This window comes from Oncorhynchus masou, chromosome 23 (assembly GCF_036934945.1).
Source record: "Oncorhynchus masou masou isolate Uvic2021 chromosome 23, UVic_Omas_1.1, whole genome shotgun sequence".
In the NCBI taxonomy this organism is placed as follows: domain Eukaryota; kingdom Metazoa; phylum Chordata; class Actinopteri; order Salmoniformes; family Salmonidae; genus Oncorhynchus; species Oncorhynchus masou.
Window position 1 is genome coordinate 37110708 of NC_088234.1, and position 20536 is coordinate 37131243.

Sequence of the window (20536 nt, forward strand, 5' to 3'; positions counted from 1 at the left end):
GCCTCAACAGTGCATCTCCAGCGAACCCTGTTCTGGTCAGTTTTCCTAACTTTATTCCAGGCCCTAAATCTAGACACATCATTCCCCCACCTTCCTATAGACTGACTGGCAAATACAACATGCATTTAAAGCTCTAACCCATGCTATCATCTGGTACAATTAATTTGGCTAAACTTTCATCAACTCTAATGTATTTACTCAAAAAAATGGAACTGTAAATGTCTGCTCTTAACATCACCGGCCTTAAAACTTGACTGATTTGACTTATGGCTCTATTCAATCTCTATTGCTGAAGCATGACAGATTGTGCTATAGAAATAAAGGTAATTTCCAATTGAGCAGACATACACAGCATTTACTGTGAATGCAGTCTCCGCTTTAAATTGAATAGAGCCCTTATTATTTTTAGCTCCTAGTGGAGCAAAAGGCCTCAACAGTGCATCTCCAGCGAACCCTGTTCTGGTCAGTTTTCCTAACTTTATTCCAGGCCCTAAATCTAGACACATCATTCCCCCACCTTCCTATAGACTGACTGGCAAATACAACATGCATTTAAAGCTCTAACCCATGCTATCATCTGGTACAATTAATTTGGCTAAACTTTCATCAACTCTAATGTATTTTTTATGAAATACCAGTGTCTTGCTGTATGTTGCTATTAACGTTATTGCTTTGCTTATATGAATAAAGCACCATTAACCTCTAACATAGCCTTTATCAATCACAGTTGATGATAAACACTGATTACCTACATGTTTACATAAATCAATATTTCACTCTGCTAAACTAATTCGGATCTAAACAAAATCCATCAATGAATCAGTCAATACCAAAACAAAACGGATAATAGTCTGATATTCTAATATAGCCAGTCTCAGACCTTTCTCAAGGACCTGAAAATATTTGGTGTCTGAATAGTCAACACAGACACTTGTTTTTCTATCTTTTATTTTTCAAATGTGACAAGAACACTTGCAAAAAAAACATCTTAAACTTGGTCCACTAGAAGAAAAAAAACACAAATGATTTAATACTTTTGTTTTTCAGCTTTGAATCCTCTGGTGTTAATCTTTAAGCCTAAATGAAGTAACAGATTGCTAGTGGGTAGTTTTCAATCATATACAGTGCATTCGGAAAGTATTCAGACCTTCACTTTTTACACATTTTATTACGTTAGACTTATTTTTAAATGGATTTAATCGCCCCCCCCCCCATCAATCTACACATAATACCCCATAATTACAAAGCAAAAACAAGTTAATGTCTTTTGCAAATGTATAAAAAAATAAAATGGAAGTATCACATTTACATAAGTATCCAGACCCTTTACTTGGTACTTTGTTGAAGCCCCCTTGGCAGCAATTACAGCCTTGAGTCTTTTTGGGTATGACGCCACAAGCTTGGCACATCTGTATTTGGGGAATTTCTCCCATTCTTCTCTGCAGATCCTCTTAAGCTCTGTCAGGTTGGATGGGGAGCATCGGTGTACAGCTATTTTCAGGTCTCTCCAGAGACGTTCGATCGGGTTGAAGGCTGGGCTCTGGCTGGGCCACTCAAGGACATTCAGAGACTTGTCCCGAAGCCACTCCTGCATTGTCTTGGCTGTGTGCTTAGGGTCGTTGTCCTGTTAGAAAGAGAACCTTCGCCCCAGTCTGAGGTCCTGAGCATTCTGGAGCAGGTTGTCATCAATCAGGTTGTCATCTGTACTTTGCTCCGTTCATCTTTGCCTCAATCCTGAATAGTCTCCCAGTCCATGACGCTGAAAAAAATTCCCACTGCATGATGCTGCCACCACCATGCTTCACTGTAAGGAGGTGTCAGGTTTCCTCCAGATGTGACGCTTGGCATTCAGGCCAAAGAGTTCAATCTTGGTTTCATCAGACCAGAGAATCTTGTTTCTCATGGTCTGAGAGTCCTTTAGGTGCTTCTTGGCAAACTCCAAGCGGGCTGTCATGTGTCTTTTACTGAGTAGTGGCTTCTGTCTGGCCACTCAACCATAAAGGCCTGATTGGTAGTGTGCTGCAGAGATGGTTGTCCTTCTGGAAGGTTCCACCATCTCCTAACGGACTCTAGAGCTCTTTCAGAGTGACCATCGGGTTCTTGGTCACCACCCTGACCAAGGCCCTTCTCTCCTGATTGTTCAGTTTGGCAGGGCGGCCAGTTCTAGGAAGAGTCTTGGTGGTTTCAAACCTCTTCCATTTAAGAATGATGGAGGCCACTGTGTTCTTGGGGACCTTCAATGCAGCAGAATTTTTTTATACCCTTCACCAGATCTGTGCTTGACACAATCCTGTCTCGGAGCTCTACGGACAATTGCATCAACCTCATGGCTTGGTTTGTACTCTGACATGCACTGTTCACTGTGGGACCTTATATAGACAGGTGTGTGCCTTTACAAATCATGTCCAATCAATTAAATGCACCACAGGTGGACTCCAATCAAGTTGTAGAAACATCAAGGATGATCAATGGAAACAGGATGCACCTGAGCTCAATTTCGAGTCTCATTGCAAAGGGTTTGAATACTTATGTAAATAATGTTTTTATTCTTATTTTTTTATACATTTGCAAAAATGTCCAAAAACCTGTTTTAACTTTGTCATTATGGGGTATTGTGTGTAGATTGATGAGGATAATGTTTTATTTAATACATTTTAGAATAAGGCTGTAATGTAACAAAATGTGAAAAAAGTGAAGGGGTCTGAAGACTTTCTGAATGTACTGTAAATATCCAGAAATCTCATTCCATTTGCAAACCTAAGAAAGAGTCAAATGACTGGATAGAAACTGCATCATCTACATAAGAAAGGGATTAGCAAACTATAAAATGTACAGTATTTAAATTGTAACTTAATATTCACATTTATATATAAAATGTACGAAACCAGGATCTTTTTAACACCCACTACCAAAAATAGCTTTATTTCTGTTACCTCTGATACTTTTAAATGACCATAATAAAAATAATGAATTATTTATTCTTTGTTATCAGCATCATTAATAGCATTAATTCTTTCTTACTATTTTTGTTCTTTTTTCAACTTTTTGATTTCATAAAAAAGTAAATAAATTAACATGCTATCTCTTTCCCTGAAAGCCAATAATACTCCACTGTGTCATTGTGTGAGAGCGAGACAGGTGTGTGTGTGTGTGTGTGTGTGTGTGTGTGTGTGTGTGTGTGTGTGTGTGTGTGTGTGTGTGTGTGTGTGTGTGTGTGTGTGTGTGTGTGTGTACGTGTGCATGCTTGTGTTTGTGTCTTTAAAAAAACACAAGAGAACAGAAACATAACCTGGGTGATGACACACCTGTCTCAAACCCAAAGAGGGAGGACGGGAGAGGGGGGAATTATTCTGGAGTCCATACAAAAAATAATTAACTGTAAATATATACTATTTATATATTTATACATATTTGAATATATTTACAATTTTACTCAGCACTATATTTATGCATTATTTTTTCGCCATAATAATAATATGTGTGTGGGATTATCAAGAGAAGATAAAAAGACAATATTACAAAATATAAACAAGAGGCTGTGTCTGTAAGCGCTCTTCTCCTATTTAACCGTTTTTGTTAGTTGATGCCTTCTTTCACTCCCCTTCCTATTTTGCTGTCCTCTTTTTGAGTTCCTTGTTTTTTCAGTTCATTAAGGTCCATATTTTCCCTCTGGGCACAAACTAAAGTCTTAGAATGGCAGTCAGCGGAATGGAATCATGGAAGGCACAAGTTGTAAATTCCAAACTCTTGTGGAAGACAACCGAACAAATAACAAAACGGCAAGAAAGGGGGTCCCTGTCCTCTCCTTAAGACCTTGAACATGGGTATAAACGTGGGTGAATGTGTTCAGTTCTAACAGCAGCGCTGCCACCGGCCCAGTCTCATCCAGTCCGTTAGTCCTTTGCACACTCTGTCTTTGCACACACTGTACATAGATTTTTTTCTACTGTGTTATTGACTGTACGTTTGTTTATGTGTAACTCTGTGTTGTTTGTTTTTGTCGCACTGCTTTGCTTCATCTTGGCCAGGTCGCAGTTGTAAATGAGAACTTGTTCTCAAATGGCCTATCTGGTTGAATAAAAAAATAAAAAATAAAGTCCATTGGGAGCCAGAGGGGGTTTGGGGGGGCAGGAGGTTTGTGGTTTGAGGGGGTTAGTCGTGGGGGTATATCTCAGTTTCTCTCTATGGAAGTGTCTCTTTGGGGGGGAGGGTTGTAAGGGTGAGGGGCAGGTCAGGCTCGATGGAGGGATTGAGGAGGGGAGGCCTCATGTTTTGACGGCCCCATTGATGTGCTGGTACTTTGAGAGGCAGGGCTCTTCTGGTAAGGGGTCATGGGAGAACACAGAGTCGTCACCGGAGGAACAGGAACTGCGTGTGTCCTGGAAGCTGGGAGAATACTGCTCCGCTGGGGCACACAGGTCCAGATACTCCTACAGGACACATAGACAGGGTAAGAGGGAAGAAGGGGGTGAGACAACTATAACACTCACATGTTTAGAGAGGAGAGATAGAGAGAAAGATAAGAGAAAGTGAGAGAACTATAAACTATTATGTAAACTATAAACCACTCCTAAATCACGTTGGACAGATTCATAAAAAATGTTTGCGGCACCAGGAGAGAAAATAATCTTAAATCGGATCCGTATAAGAATATTTACACAAATAATACTTAATAAATGGTGCGTGCTGGAGCGAGGGGAACTTTCCAGCGCGGTTCACATAGAACAATGCTGACCCGGTTGCTGCTAGTCTCAGTATAAAGTGGTTCAACGTGTCTGGGCGGGCAAGGCAGAGCACCCAGAGAGAGAGAAAGGAACAAAAGAGTGAGCGAGAACAAGAGAGAGAGGGAGGGAGGGAAAGAGTGAGAGGGGGAGACCAGTGAGAGAGAAACCAAAGAGAGGGAGAGATAGAAAGAGACCAGAGAAAGTTCAAACTAAGAGAGGAGGGGCAAGAAAGAGAGCGAGAGAGAGAGTGAAAGACAGACCAGAGAGAGAGAGAGAGAGAGAGCGAGAGAGACCGTTCAAACTAAAAGAGAGGGCTATATCTATACCGCTCCGTTTAACGTCACTCCCCCAGCACAATCCAAACAAACCTGACATCTGAAATTGGAATGTGGCTGAACGTAGTCTGGCAACCTTCAGCGCTCACCCAAAAACCGAGGAAAATATAAAAAACAAAACGATTTTTCTGTATTCATTTTGGGGCTTTTTCGACTTAAACCAGTCATTTTGTCTTTAGCCCTGCACCCTCCTTTCTCCTTGGAAGTGTTCTTGGGGTTTGAGCTTTCTTCATAAAAAGAGTGCTGGCTTCCATTTTCTCAGCTCAACACAAGGCATCTCACATTACTAAAGAGCTCCACATATGCCAGTGGTTTGGGGAGGGGAAAAAGGGGCGCTTTATTACATTTCAAAAGTTCAAACTGAAACCTTGAAGTTTGGGCTTTTGGCATTATCTATTGAGTCCCGGTCTGAGGCCAGATGAGCCCTGACAGATTTCCATCCACAGCCCCTCTTCAGACCCGTGCACGGATATCACACACGACAGGAGGGGAACGGAAAGAAACACAAACCATTATTCCGAGGCGAGGAATAGCTCGGAGTAGCTCTCTATGATTGGGCAACTTCAGTGGGCCATGGCCTGGTTTGCATCAACCAGCCATTTTCTGGTCACTGTAAAAGGTCATGTGTCAGCCAACGCAAGTTCCTTCTAAAGCTTTTTGAACAGTCTTGTTAAAAAAAAGTGTTGTTCAACTTTGCTTGCCCCCAATTGGAGTGTCTGTGAGCCTGTATCGTGTTTATCTTTTTCCAAGCTTTTGGAGAAGCCTGACATGCTTTTACGTCATACTTCTCAGTGCCCGAGCACTTCCAAGGATACGAGGTCAGCAGTGTTGGGGTCAATTCCATTTAAATTCTGTCAATTCAGGAAGTAAACTTAAATTCCAATTCCATTTTTTCCTAACGCTAATTATTTTATTGGAATTTCTGTTTACTTCCTGAATTGAAAGGGAATTGACCCCAACCCTGTACATACATTGCCTTCGGAAAGTATTCCGACTTTTTGTTATGTTACAGCCTTATTCTTAAATGGATTAAATTGTTTTTCCCTCTCATCAATCTACACACAATAGCCCATAATGACAAAGCAAAACAAACGGTAATATCACATTTGCATAAGTCTTCAAGAGGTTGGGCCATCCTATAAATGTTTTAACATTTATAAGGCCTTTATTAAGCGGTGCTAATACCACCCTTTATAAAGCACAGGTTTATGTCATACAGTCTAATTGGGAAAGTATTCTGACCCGTGCACCTTTTCCACATTATTACATTACAGCCTTACTCAAAAATGTATTACATTTGTTTTTCTCCTCATCAATCTACACATAATACCCCAAAATGACAAAGCAAAGACATTTAAAAAACAAAAACATTTTTGCAAATGTAGAAAACTGAAATATCACATAAGTATTCAGACCCTTTACTTAGTACTGTCAGGATTTGGCCAGGGTTGTTCCGGGTTTTGGTCACTAGATGCCCCCATTGTGCTTTTTGACCTCATGTTTTTTCCCTTGTTCTCCATTATTATTTGCACCTGTGCCTCGTTTCCCCTGATTGTATTTAAACCCTTAGTTTCCCTCAGTTCTGTGCTCTGTGTTTGTATGTTAGCACCCAGCCCTAGTGTTCTGTGTATTCTTGTCGATTCCGGTGGATGCTCTTGTGGAATTCTGTTTTTGTTTTTGAGTATCTCTTGAGGCTTTTTTGTGCTATTCCTACCACCTTTTGGATTTGCCATTTTTTGTATTGAAGGACTTCTCCTTTTTACTTTATTAAATACACCGTCTTAAGTACTGCTGTGTCTGCCTCATCTTCTGGGTTCTGCTGACTATTCGTGGCTCAGTTGGTTAAGTGACTGTTTCTCACTCCGGAGACCCAGGTTCGTAACCGGGTCCTGACAGAAAAAAAGCACAATGGGGGCATCTAGTGACCAAAACCCGGAACAACCCTGACCAAATCCTGACAAGTACTTTGTTGAAGCACCTTTGGCAGTGATTACAGCATCGAGTCTTCTTGGATATGACGCTACAAGCTTGGCACATCTGTATTTGGGGAGTTTCTTCTATTCTTCTCTGCAGGTGGAACTGAAGTAAGATGTTTTTACATGCTCCTAACCAACTGTGCTATTTTGTTAGTTTTTTTGCATAAAAAAAAAACAACTTATTTTGTACATAATGTGGATGCTACCGTCTCTTATGACCGAAAATAACTTCTGGACATCAGAACAGCGATTACTCACCTTTACCTGGAAGAAACTTTTTCCTTTAACGAGTCTGACGAGAAGGATATACTGCTTTCCCGGGAACAAATCCCTGTTATTTGCGTGGATAAAAGATGGAGGAAAAGGGGGCGCAGGTCGGGCTGCCTTCTGAGAATCCGTAGGCGAGCGAGTAAACTCCTACTACCATCCATTCTACAGTACAATACTTGTAAAATAAAATTGATGACCTATGATTAAGATTATCCTACCAACAGGACATTAAAAACTGCAATATCTTATGTTTCACCGAGTCATGGCTGAATGACGACACGGATAAAATAATATAGAGCTGGCAGGATTTTCCATGCACCGGCAGAACAGAGAAGAAGCTAAGTCTGGCAAGACGAGGGGTGGGGGTGTGTCTATTTGTCAAGAACAGCTGGTGAGCAATGTCTAATATTAAAGAAGTCTCGAGGTACTGCACACCTGAGGTAGAGTACCATATGATAAGCTGTAGACCACACTATCTGCCAAGAGAGTTCTCAACTATATTATTCGTAGCAGTCTATTTATCACCACAGACCGATGCTGGCACTAAGACCACACTCAACCACCTCTAAGGCCATAAACTAACAGGAAAATGCCAATGCAGGCAAACTTAAATCAGTTTTACCAAATTTTTACCAGCATGTCACATATGCAAATCTAGACCACCTTTACTCCGCACACAGAGATGCATACAAAGCTATCCCACGCCCTCCATTTGGCAAATCTGACCATAATTCTATCCTACGTTTATAAGAAATCCCGCTATGACCTCTGACTGTCACGACTTCTGCCGAAGTCGTTGCATCTCCTTGTTCGGGCGGTGCTCGGCGTTCGACGTCACCGGTCTTCTAGCCATCATTGATCCATTTTTCATTTTCCATTGGTTTTGTCTTGTCTTCCCACACACCTGTTTTCAATCCCATTCATTACCTGTTGTGTATTTTACCCTCTGTTTCCCCTCATGTCTTTGTCAGAGATTGTTTTATTGTCAGTGTAGTTTTATGTTGTATAGGTGCGCGTCGGGTCCTCGTACCATGTTTGTTTATGTATGTACCTTTTAGTGTTCTGGAGCATGTTACGTGGACTTTATTAAAAGACTCCATTTTACACTCCGTTTGACTCTCCTGCACCTGACTTCCCTGCCACCTATACACCTATGCCTGACACTGACGAACCATCAAACAAGCAAAGCGTCAATATAATTAAGATTGAATCCTACTTCACCGGCTCTGATGTTCGTCGGATGTGGCAGGGCATGAAAACTATTACAAACTACAAAGGAAAACCCAGACGTGAGCTGCCCAGTGACGAGAGCCTACCAGATGAGCGAAATGCCTTTTATGCTCGCTTTGAGGCAAGTAACATTGAAGCATGCACAGGAGAACCAGCTGTTCTTGATGACTGTGTGAAAACGCTCCTTTAAACAGGTCAACAGTCACAAAGCGCGGGGCCAGACGGATTACCAGGACGTGTACTCAAAGCACGCTTGGACCAACTGGCAAGTGTTTTCACTGACAGCTGCACCATCGAGAGCATTCTGACCAGTTGCATCACCGCCTGCTATGGCAAATGCTAGGCATCTGACCGTAAGGCGCTACAGAGGGTAGTGCGTATGGCCGAGTACATCACTGGTGTCAGGGGAAAGGACATAAAATTGTCAGAGATTCCAGTCACTCAAGTCATAAACTGTTTTTTTCCACATGGAAAGCGGTGCCGGAGTGCCAAGTCTTGGACCAAAAGGCTCCTTAACAGCTTCTTCCCCCAAGCCATAAGACTGCTCCACAATTAATCAAATGGACACATTTGTATTGCACACTGCTACTACTCACTGTTTATCACCTATCCATAGTCACTTAACCCCTACCTACAAATGTACAAATTACCTCAACTAACCTTTACCCCCGCACATTGACTCGGTACCCCCTGTATATAGCCTCGTTATTGTTATTTTATTGTGTTACTATTTATTATTTACTTTATTTGGTAAATATTGTATTAACTCTTGTTAATCTGCACTGTTGGTTAAGGGCTTGTAAGTAAGCATTTCACTGTAAGGTCTACACTTGTATTCAGCTGTATTCAGCACGTGACAAATAAAGTTTGATTTGAGATCCTCTCAACCTCTGTCAGGTTGGATGGGGAGTGTTGCTGCACAGCTAATTTCAGGTCTCTAGAGCTGTTGGATCGGGTTCAAGTCTGGGCTCTGGCTGGGCCACTCAAGGACATTCAGAGACTTGTCCCAAAGCCATTACTGCATCTTGGCTGTGTTCTTAGGGTCGTTGTCCTGTTGGGAGGTAAACATTTGCCCGCAGTCTGAAGTCCTGAGCGCTCTGGAGCAGGTTTTCATCAAGGATATCTCTGTACGTTGCTCCGTTCATCTTTCCTTGGATCCTGACTAATCTCCCAGTCCCTGCAGCTGAAAAACATCTTCACAGCATGATGCCAGGTTTCCTCCAAACATGACACTTGGCATTCAGGCCAAAGAGTTCAATTCTGGTTTCATCAGACCAAAGAATCTTGTTTCTCATGGTCTGAGAGTCGTTAGGTGCCTTTTGGCAACTCCAAGTGGGCTGTCATGTGCTTTTTACTGAGGAGTACCTTCTGTCTGGCCACTCTACCATAAAGGCCTGATTGGTGGAGTGCTGCAGAGATGGTTGTCCTTCTGGAAGGTTCTCCCATCTCCACAGAGGAACTCTAGAGCTCTGTCAGTGTGACCATCAGGTTCTTGGTCACCTCCCTGACCAAGGCCCTTCTCCCCCGATTGCTCAGTTTGTTTTAGAGAAGATAGTTCTAGGAAGAGTCTTGGTGGTTCCAAACTTCCATTTAAGAATTATGCTGCAGACATTTTTTTGGTACCCTTGTATCGGTATTTATTAGAGAGGGGTAAAGAAAGGCAGGTATTAACCATGCCGAAAGGAAAAGAGTAGAATAGAGAGAGTACCACTACCAGACCCACACACATCAGCAGAGGGGTAACCCCAACAAGAATACCTCATACAATAATACTAATACTAATAATGGCAGAGCAATTAAGCAGAAACTTCATACAAGAACGAACCCAGTCATCAACAGAGGATTTGCAATAATCTGTATTATTTTCTAGTGGATGAGTGCAGAGGGTATGAATGTGGGGGGTGTTCATTGACACAACAAAGGCCTTAAAAATGTCCACAGTCTTCTCGGCCACATGTCATTAGTACACCTCACCTCAATACAGTTCACATAACAATACACAACTTGCAAGCAACCTCCCTTTTAACTAAAATGTCCATCAAAATACTTCTGGAATGGCAATAATAGTCCAGCTCTAATGAACTTCAATGGGAAGTGCATTTGAAAAATAGAGAGTCTGTTGTAGGGTAAAACACTGGAACGAGAGGGAAGAGAAAGAGAGAGAAAAAGAGAAATCTTAGCTGTGGTGTCCAGGCCTGCCGGTGTACGGTCTGACTGTCCGATGGTTTGTTGGTTTGTATGTTAAAGCTTCGCAACAATGTTGCTACTAATCCATGCGATCCATAACGGCCGCGGTCCCAAACAAAAACAAGCACGATCTAAAGCGATCACAACGATGATTGAGTTAAATACTTTATAAACTACAAACGCTGAAAACAAACAAAACTTCTGCAGCACAGCACACACAATCAAACTGTCGCGCCAGCCAAGAGCCCATCCCCAAAGAGCTGAACGAGCTCTCTTTATTTCCTCCTTCCTAACTGCTCATGCGCTCTTAAAGTGGCAGTGCACGGTGAAGGCTCCGAGCAGATTTCGCCACACCCTTCCCTAGATCTGTTCCTCAACTCAATCCTGTCTCAGAGCTCTATGGGCAATTCCTTTGACCTCATGGCTTGGATTTTGCTCTGACATGCACTGTAAACTGTGTAATATAGACCTTATATAGACAGGTGTGTGCCGTTCCAAATCATATCCAATCAATTGAATTTACAGGTACACTCCAATCAAGTTGTAGAAACATCTCAAGGATCAATGACCAATGGAAACATGATGCACCTCAGCTCAATTTCAAGGCTCATAGAAAAGGGTCTGAATACTTATGGAAATAAGGTAACCGTTTTTTTATACATTTGCAAAAATGTTTAAAACATGTTTTCTCTTGATCATTATGTGGTAATGTGTGTAGATTTTTAAAAAATAATTGGGGAATAAGGCTGTAACGTAACAAAATGTGGAAAAAGCCTGAATACTTTCTGAAGGCACTACAAGTGAATTTGTCAGACTGCAGATTGTAGGTGACTGTGAACTCGGGCTGTTACGGTGTCCGCATTACCGCCACACCGGCAGTCACTTGTCATGACAGCAGTCAAATTCCACTTGACAGTCACGGTAACTAGACTTCTCCCAAACCGCTCTGGCTAAGGGTCAGTCGCTTATGGTCAGTATTCAGCGCTCTATTGTTCCACTAATCATTCTGACATCAATGCAAATGCAATAGAAAATCAAATAAAACACTTCTGAGAGCTATGGCATTCAAAATTAGAGCAAAATAGGAGAGCCAGCTTCTCATAGCTGGTTGATGCATGGAATGAAATAAGTGTTCCTATAATCCCATGTTGCTCAACATTTCTATAGGCTATGCAACAGTGTTGATGGCCTCTATTAAAAAGACGAGGCTCCCATTGGGTTTCCATAGATTAGGCCTACTATATTTTTGTCTCAACTTTTCTAATATTAAGCACATTGCATCGCTTTACAACTGGACTAGCCTACCTGGCTGGTATGAAAATGAATCGCAGCAAAAGAGTCCTCCATCTGCTATTCAAGTGCATAGAATTTACCCTACTCCGAATGCAGTACGATAGCCGGAGATGCTAAATGTGTTTATGTTCATTAACTTCTTATGGCTGCAGGGCAGTATTGAGTAGCTTGGATGAAAGGTGCCCAGAGGTGCCCAGAGTAAATGGCCTGCTCCTCAGTCTCAGTTGCTAATATATGCATATTATTATTAGTATTGGATAGAAGACACACTGAAGTTTCTAAAACTGTTTGAATGATGTCTGTGAGTGTAATATAACTCATATGGCAGGCAAAGACCTGAGAGGAAATATAAACAGGAAGTGAGAAATCTGAGGTTGGTATATTTTCAACCCATTCCCTATTGAAATCTCATTGGGATATGAATGAAGATTAACCTCCTAGGGCTTCCACTAGATGTCAACCATCTATAGAAATTTGAATGAGGACTCTACTGTGTTATGGGACTGAATAAGAGGGGAATGAGTCAGCTTACTGGCAGAGAGCCATTTCCCGGTCACGCGCATATCACATGATATCTTCCTGCGTTCCGTTGCTCCTCAAGACACAGAGGAATTCACCGGTTGGAACTTTATTGAAGATTTATGATAAAAGCATCCTAATGATTGATTCTGTACTTAGTTTGAAATGTTTCTTCGACCTGTAATATAATTTTTTAAGGTTTTTGTCCGAAGAAATGGTCAACCGGCATTAGCGTTTGGATAGGTGTACCAAACGCGCTAACAAAAGTGGCTAATTGGACATAAATAACGGACATTATCGAACAAATGAAGCATTTATTGTGGACCTGGGATTCCTGGGAGTGCATTCTGATGAAGATCATCAAATGTAAGGGAATATTTATCATGTCATTTCTGTTAACTCCAAAATGGCGGCTAATTGTATTATATTTCTGAGCGCCGTCACAGATTATTGCATGGTTTGCTTTTTCTGTAATGTTTTTTTGAAATCTGACACAGCGGTTGCATTAAGGATAGGTATATCTATAATTCCATGTGTATAACTTGTATTATCATCAACATTTATGATGAGTACTTCTGTTGAATCGATGTGTCTATGCAAAATCACTGGATGTTTTTGGAACTAGTGAATGTAACGCGCCAATGTAAACTCAGATTTTTTTATATAAATATTAATTTTATCAAACAGAACATACATGTATTGTGTAACATGAAGTCCTATGAGTGGCATCTGATGAAGATCATTAAAGGTTAGTGATTCATTTCATTTGTGCTTTTTGTGACTCCTCACTTTGGCTGGAAAAATGGCTGTATTTATTGTGGCTTGTTGGTGACCTTACATAATCGTTTGTGGTGCTTTCGCTGAAGAGCATATTTGAAATCGGACACTGTGGTGGGATTAACAACAAGATTACCTTTAAAACGGTATAACATACATGTATGTTTGAGGAATTTTAATAATGAGATTTCTGTTGTTTTGAATTTGGCGCCCTGAACTTTCACTGGCTGTTGTCATATCATCCCGGGATTGCAGCCCAAAGAGGTTTAACAATCAATTACCATGAGACCGGCTGACAAAATGTCATGACCGCCACAGCCCTAGTGTGAACAGGTGTGATGGTTAAGCGGAATGACTCTGGTTTGTGCCCTCACCTCATTGGTGACCAGGGTCAGGATACGGTCTAGATCCTCAACCAACTGCTTGAAGGTGGGTCGATGGGAGGAAATGGCATGCCAACAGTCTTTCATCATCATATACCTGAGAGAGAGAGAGAGAGAGATTAACAAAAGTCCTGTATTATATATTTCCAAAGTACATTCCTTGTCACCCATTAAACAGACTGCTGTTCTTCTCTAAAACACTGTCAAAGTGGGTGAGATGATTAAGAATGATTTCTCTGAGCTTAAGTGTCCAGGTATGAACCAGACAATCCAAACACAGAGCTATGCAGATTCTATTTCTCTGTACTCTAACGTTCAAGACTGATGGACGCCAATGCCAATCCTATCCTAGGTCTGTCTGTCTGTCTCCACTGTGGGTTTCACTCTTTCAGTACAGTGTGAGAACATTAGGCCCTGCAGTACCGGTGTAGGCCGCAACATTGTTTTCTGTGTGACTGGACAGGCCCCATTGTGAATGAGGACATTGATACAGACCCAGGCCAGATGTGTAGGGTCATTGATCTGATGGAGATGAGGGTGGGGACTCCAATAAGGTTAATGTGTGTTTGTGTGCGTGTGTGCCTGCCTGCGTGAATGCACACATTCGTGCTTGTGCTCCTGCCTGCGTGCATGCATATGTGTGTGTTTGAGATTTAAAAAAAGATAAAGATGGTATCATACAGCTCGTTGGTGCAGTTGCCAGGCTTGTCCATGCGATGGCCCTCTTTCAGCAGCTTGAAGAGCTCTTCTACGGGGATGCCGGGGTACGGAGAACCCCCCAGGGTGAAGATCTCCCACATTAGCACCCCAAATGACCAGCTGGGAAGAAAAACACATACACACCAGAGTTCTCAATTTCAGCCCGAACCTGATGGGGCCCGACAGGTTTGGGCCGGGCCTGTGTTTTCAAAAGAAAATTCATGGCCAATATATATATATTTTTTTACAGTGCGTGCCTATGTGAATGGCACACCCTCTCTCTCTCCTCCGTCAGCTGCAGGAGAAAGTACAAGATGTATTGTGCTGTCCGTTGGGCTGAAGCTGCTATCTAATTAGTTATTCATTTGTTTCTTGCTTGTTTCTCTGACTGAAAAGTTATGTAACCGAAATCCCTCATTTGTTGAGACTGCAAAAACATTCACTATTCGCTAAATGTGCCTTCCCTGCTATGCTGTTAGGCCAATAGCTAATAATATCCAGAACATTTATTTAATTATTATTTAATTATTGTTGTCTTAATACACAGGCCATAGCCTAATTATCCAGAACATTTCATTTTAAAAATAAAAAGCTTTAGTGTATTTAAAGGCATGACTGAATGACTCATACTTATATAGGCTACTATAGTACTTAATAATAATAACAATTATAATAATCTTAAGAAGAAGACGAAGAAGGAGAAAGTGGGTAAACCGAGCGCTGTGTGTGTGCCACTGCCAAACAGGTGTTAGATTAAAAAGTTTGTGTTTTCTGACTGTTTGGAACAGTGCAAACAGCACCTAACAAATTATAAGAAATCCCAGAAAGTCTGTTCTAATGAAAAAAAAGGTATTATTAGACTACAAAGATTAAACAGTCGCATTCCTACAATTGCTGACGCTGCAGTTTACCTGTTGAATTATTCAAAGTTCCCTTTGTTATTTCATTTTAAAACTAAGCCTACTGATTTTTTTTGATTTTTTGATTTCACCTTTATTTAACCAGGTAGGCAAGTTGAGAGCAAGTTCTCATTTACAATTGCGACCTGACCAAGATAAAGCAAAGCAGTTCGGCACATACAACGACACAGAGTTACACATGGAGCAAAACAAACATACAGTCAATAATACAGTATAAACAAGTCTATATACGATGTGAGCAAATGAGGTGAGATAAGGGAGGTAAAGGCAAAAAAAGGCCATGGTGGCAAAGTAAATACAATATAGCAAGTAAAACACTGGAATGGTAGATTTGCAATGGAAGAATGTGCAAAGTAGAAATAAAACTAATGGGGTGCAAAGGAGGACAATAAATAAATTAATTAAATACAGTAGGGAAAGAGGTAGTTGTTTGGGCTAAAATATAGGTGGGCTATGTACAGGTGGAGTAATATGTACGCTGCTCTGACAGTTGGTGCTTAAAGCTAGTGAGGGAGATAAGTGTTTCCAGTTTCAGTGCTTTTTGTAGTTCGTTCCAGTCATTGGCAGCAGAGAACTGGAAGGAGAGGCGGCCAAAGAAAGAATTGGTTTTGGGGATGACTAGAGAGATATACCTGCTGGAGCGTGTGCTACAGGTGGGAGATGCTATGGTGACCAGCGAGCTGAGATAAGGGGGGACTTTACCTAGCAGGGTCTTGTAGATGACATGGAGCCAGTGGGTTTGGCGACGAGTATGAAGCGAGGGCCAGCCAACGAGAGCGTACAGGTCGCAATGGTGGGTAGTATATGGGGCTTTGGTGACAAAACGGATTGCACTATGATAGACTGCATCCAATTTGTTGAGTAGGGTATTGGAGGCTATTTTGTAAATGACATCGCCAAAGTCGAGGATTGGTAGGATGGTCAGTTTTACAAGGGTATGTTTGGCAGCATGAGTGAAGGATGCTTTGTTGCGAAATAGGAAGCCAATTCTAGATTTAACTTTGGATTGGAGATATTTGATATGGGTCTCGAAGGAGAGTTTACAGTCTAACCAGACACCTAAGTATTTGTAGTTGTCCACGTATTCTAAATCAGAGCCGTCCAGAGTAGTGATGTTGGACAGGCGGGTAGGTGCGGGTAGCGATCGGTTGAAGAGCATGCATTTAGTTTTACTTGTATTTAAGAGCAATTGGAGGCCACGGAAGGAGAGTTGTATGGCATTGAAGCTTGCCTGGAGGGTTGTTAACACAGTGTCCAAAGAAGGGCCAGAAGTATACAGAATGGTGTCGTCTGCGTAGAGGTGGATCAGAGACTCACCAGCAGCAAGAGCGACCTCATTGATGTATAAAGAGAAGAGAGTCGGTCCAAGAATTGAACCCTGTGGCACCCCCATAGAGACTGCCAGAGGTCCGGACAGCAGACCCTCCGATTTGACACACTGAACTCTATCAGAGAAGTAGTTGGTGAACCAGGCGAGGCAATCATTTGAGAAACCAAGGCTGTCAAGTCTTCTGATGAGGATGTAGTGATTGACAGAGTCGAAAGCCTTGGCCAGATCAATGAACACAGCTGCACAGTAATGTTTCTTATCGATGGCGGTTAAGATATTGTTTAGGACCTTGAGTGTGGCGGAGGTGCACCCATGACCAGCTCTGAAACCAAATTGCATAGCAGAGAAGGTATGGTGAGATTCGAAATGGTTGGTAATCTGTTTGTTGACTTGGCTTTCGAAGACCTTAGAAAGGCATGGTAGGATAGATATAGGTCTGTAGCAGTTTGGGTCAAGAGTGTCCCCCCCTTTGAAGAGGGGGATGACCGCAGCTGCTTTCCAATCTTTGGGGATCTCAGACGACACGAAAGAGAGGTTGAACAGGCTAGTAATATGGGTGGCAACAATTTCGGCAGATAATTTTAGAAAGAAAGGGTCCAGATTGTCTAGCCCGGCTGATTTGTAGGGGTCCAGATTTTGCAGCTCTTTCAGAACATCAGCTGAAAGGATTTGCGAGAAGGAGAAATGGGGAAGGCTTGGGCGAGTTGCTGTGGGGGGTGCAGTGCTGTTGACCGGGGTAGGAGTAGCCAGGTGGAAAGCATGGCCAGCCGTAGAAAAATGCTTATTGAAATTCTCAATTATGGTGGATTTATCAGTGGTGACAGTGTTTCCTATCTTCAGTGCAGTGGGCAGCTAGGAGGAGGTGTTCTTATTCTCCATGGACTTTACAGTGTCCCAGAACTTTTTTGAGTTAGTGTTGCAGGAAGCAAATTTCTGCTTGAAAAACTAGCCTTGGCTTTTCTAACTGCCTGTGTTGGTTTCTAGCTTCCCTGAACAGCTGCATATCACGGGGGCTGTTCGATGCTAATGCAGAACGCCATAGGATGTTTTTGTGTTGGTTAAGGGCAGTCAGGTCTGGGGAGAACCAAGGGCTATATCTGTTCCTGGTTCTACATTTCTTGAATGGGCATGTTTATTTAAGATGGTTAGGAAGGCATTTAAAAAAATATATCCAGGCATCCTCTACTGACGGGATGAGATCAATATCCTTCCAGGATACCCCGGCCAGGTCGATTAGAAAGGCCTGCTTGCTGAAATGTTTCAGGGAGCGTTTTACAGTGATGAGTGGGGGTCGTTTGACCGCTGACCCATTACGGATGCAGGCAATGAGGCAGTGATCGCTGAGATCTTGGTTGAAGACAGCAGAGGTGTATTTAGAGGGCAAGTTGGTTAGGATGATATCTATGAGGGTGCCCGTGTTTAAGGCTTTGGGGTGGTACCTGGTAGGTTCATTGATAATTTGTGTGAGATTGAGGGCATTGAGTTTAGATTGTAGGATGGCTGGGGTGTTAAGCATGTTCCAGTTTAGGTCGCCTAGCAGCACGAGCTCTGAAGATAGATGGGGGGCAATCAGTTCACATATGGTGTCCAGAGCACAACTGGGGGCAGAGGGTGGTCTATAGCAGACTGCAACGGTGAGAGACTTGTTTTTAGAGAGGTGGATTTTTAAAAGTAGAAGTTCAAATTGTTTGGGTACAGACCTGGATAGTAGGACAGAACTCTGCAGGCTATCTTTGCAGTAGATTGCAACACCGCCCCCTTTGGCAGTTCTATCTTGTCTGAAAAGGTTGTAGTTTGGAATTAAAATGTCAGAATTTTTGGTAGTCTTCCTAAGCCAGGATTCAGACACAGCTAGAACATCTGATGACGATGACGATACTGATGACGATACTAGCATACGTATTATTATAATGATGATGATGATAAGAAGAAGAAAGCGATCAAGAAGACGGAGAGTGGTGAGCACTGCGTGACCCATGTGTGTAAAAGCTGGGCCTATTATAAAAACAAAAAAATATGTTTGTTTGGAACAGCGTAAAACAATGCTGAATAATTTATTGTTTTTAAATCACAGAATCTATTCTAATGAAAACAATTACTAAAATCTTTACTACAACATGGCAAAGTGTAAAAACAGTGGAATTCGTGAAATTGCTTTATTCAACATACATTTTATTCAAACATCTTATTCCAAAATTTTGGGCATTCCAATAAGTTGGTCCCTCCTTTGCTTCTATAACAGCCTCCACTCTTCTGGGAAGGCTTTCCACTACACGTTGCTGTGGGGACTTGCTGTGTGGACTTGCTTCCATTCAGCCACAAAAGCATTAGTGAGGTTGGGCGATTAGGCCTGGCTCACAGTCAGCGTTCCAATTCATCCCAAATTCATCCCATTGTCATGCTGAAACAGGAAAGGGCCTTCTCCAAACTGTTTCCACAAAGTTGGAAGCACAGAAACGTCTAGAATGTCATTGTATGTGGTAGCGTTTTGATTTCCCTTCATTGGAACTAAACGGCCTAGGCCCAAATCATGAAAAACAGCCACAGACCATTATTCCTCAACTTTACAGGTGGCACTACGCATTCGGGCAGGTAGCGTTCTTCTGGCATCCACCAAACTCAGATTCCTCCGCTGGACAGCCAGATGGTGAAGCGTGATTCACCACTTCAGAGAACGCATTTCCACTGCTCCAGAGTCCAATGGCAGGGAGCTTTACACCACTCCAGCCATCGCTTGGCATTGCACATAGTGATCCAAGGCTTGTGTGCGGCTGATCGTCCATGGAAATCCATTACATGACGCTCCCGACGAACGGTTCTTTGATGACGTTGCTTGTGCTGACGTGTCCACATGCGTTTGTATATATAGTGTAGCTTACATGTTGTGGTTGTCTGAGGCAGTTGGAGCTCACGGAATCAAACAAACACTTAACCAGGCTACAGAAGCAGCATCTGTCTAATTTCTGAAAATATATATGGATGTTTTATAAACTCTGAGTCTACATATAACAGTTGATTATACTCAATTTGGGTTTTCCCCTCTCCTAACTTTTCTTAGACAAGGCAAGGGCTTTTCGCCTCTCCTAACTTTTCTTAGACAAGGCAAGGGCTTTTCCCCTCTCCTAACTTTTCTTAGACAAGGCAAGGGCTTTTCCCCTCTCCTAACTTTTCTTAGACAAGGCCAGGGCTTTTCCCCTCTCCTCACTCCGCTTGATGATGTCTCTGCCACATTGTTGTCAACACCAGTGTAAGTGAATAACCTTCTGATTAACTTGAGCAAAATAGCAACTTGGTCTATCAATCTGGCATTACATTTCTTGCCTGGGCTCGGGCTTCAGCTCATCGGGTCTGGTCAGACCAAGCTTCAATTTTCAGGCCAGATGAGAACTCTAATGCACACATATTCAACATGGTTGATTTCATCACTATTATCTTGTTATACATGCATTGATACATACATACATACATGCATACATGCATACATGCATGCATGCATACATACACACACACACCACACACCACACACACCCACACATACAGTGCCTTGCGAAAGTATTCGGCCCCCTTGAACTTCGAAAGTATTCGGCCCCCTCAAGTCTCCGTATAAATGCACCTGCATTGTGATAGTCTCAGAGGTCCGTTAAAAGCGCAGAGAGCATCATGAAGAACAAGGAACACACCAGGCAGGTCCGAGATACTGTTGTGAAGAAGTTTAAAGCTGGATTTGGATACAAAAAGATTTCCCAAGCTTTAAACATCCCAAGGAGCACTGTGCAAGCGATAATATTGAAATGGAAGGAGTATCGGACCACTGCAAATCTACCAAGACCTGGCCGTCCCTCTAAACTTTCAGCTCATACAAGGAGAAGACTGATCAGAGATGCAGCCAAGAG

General features: G+C 42.2%; 1 protein-coding gene across 7 annotated transcripts in view; it reads right to left on the minus strand.

Annotated features, from left to right (window-relative positions):
- Positions 1 to 931: 931 nt before the first annotated feature.
- LOC135510771 (fibroblast growth factor receptor 2-like) overlaps positions 932 to 20536 on the minus strand; it is a 122439-nt gene continuing 102834 nt past the window's right edge. For all 7 annotated transcript variants that reach the window (XM_064931973.1, XM_064931974.1, XM_064931972.1 and 4 more), the window contains 3 exons: positions 14376 to 14513; positions 13686 to 13791; positions 932 to 4430 (listed from right to left, as the gene is read on the minus strand). In XM_064931973.1, coding sequence (XP_064788045.1) covers positions 4266 to 4430; positions 13686 to 13791; positions 14376 to 14513 — 409 coding nt within the window. In that variant the 3' untranslated portion in view covers positions 932 to 4265. The remainder of the gene's footprint in view (positions 4431 to 13685; positions 13792 to 14375; positions 14514 to 20536) is intronic.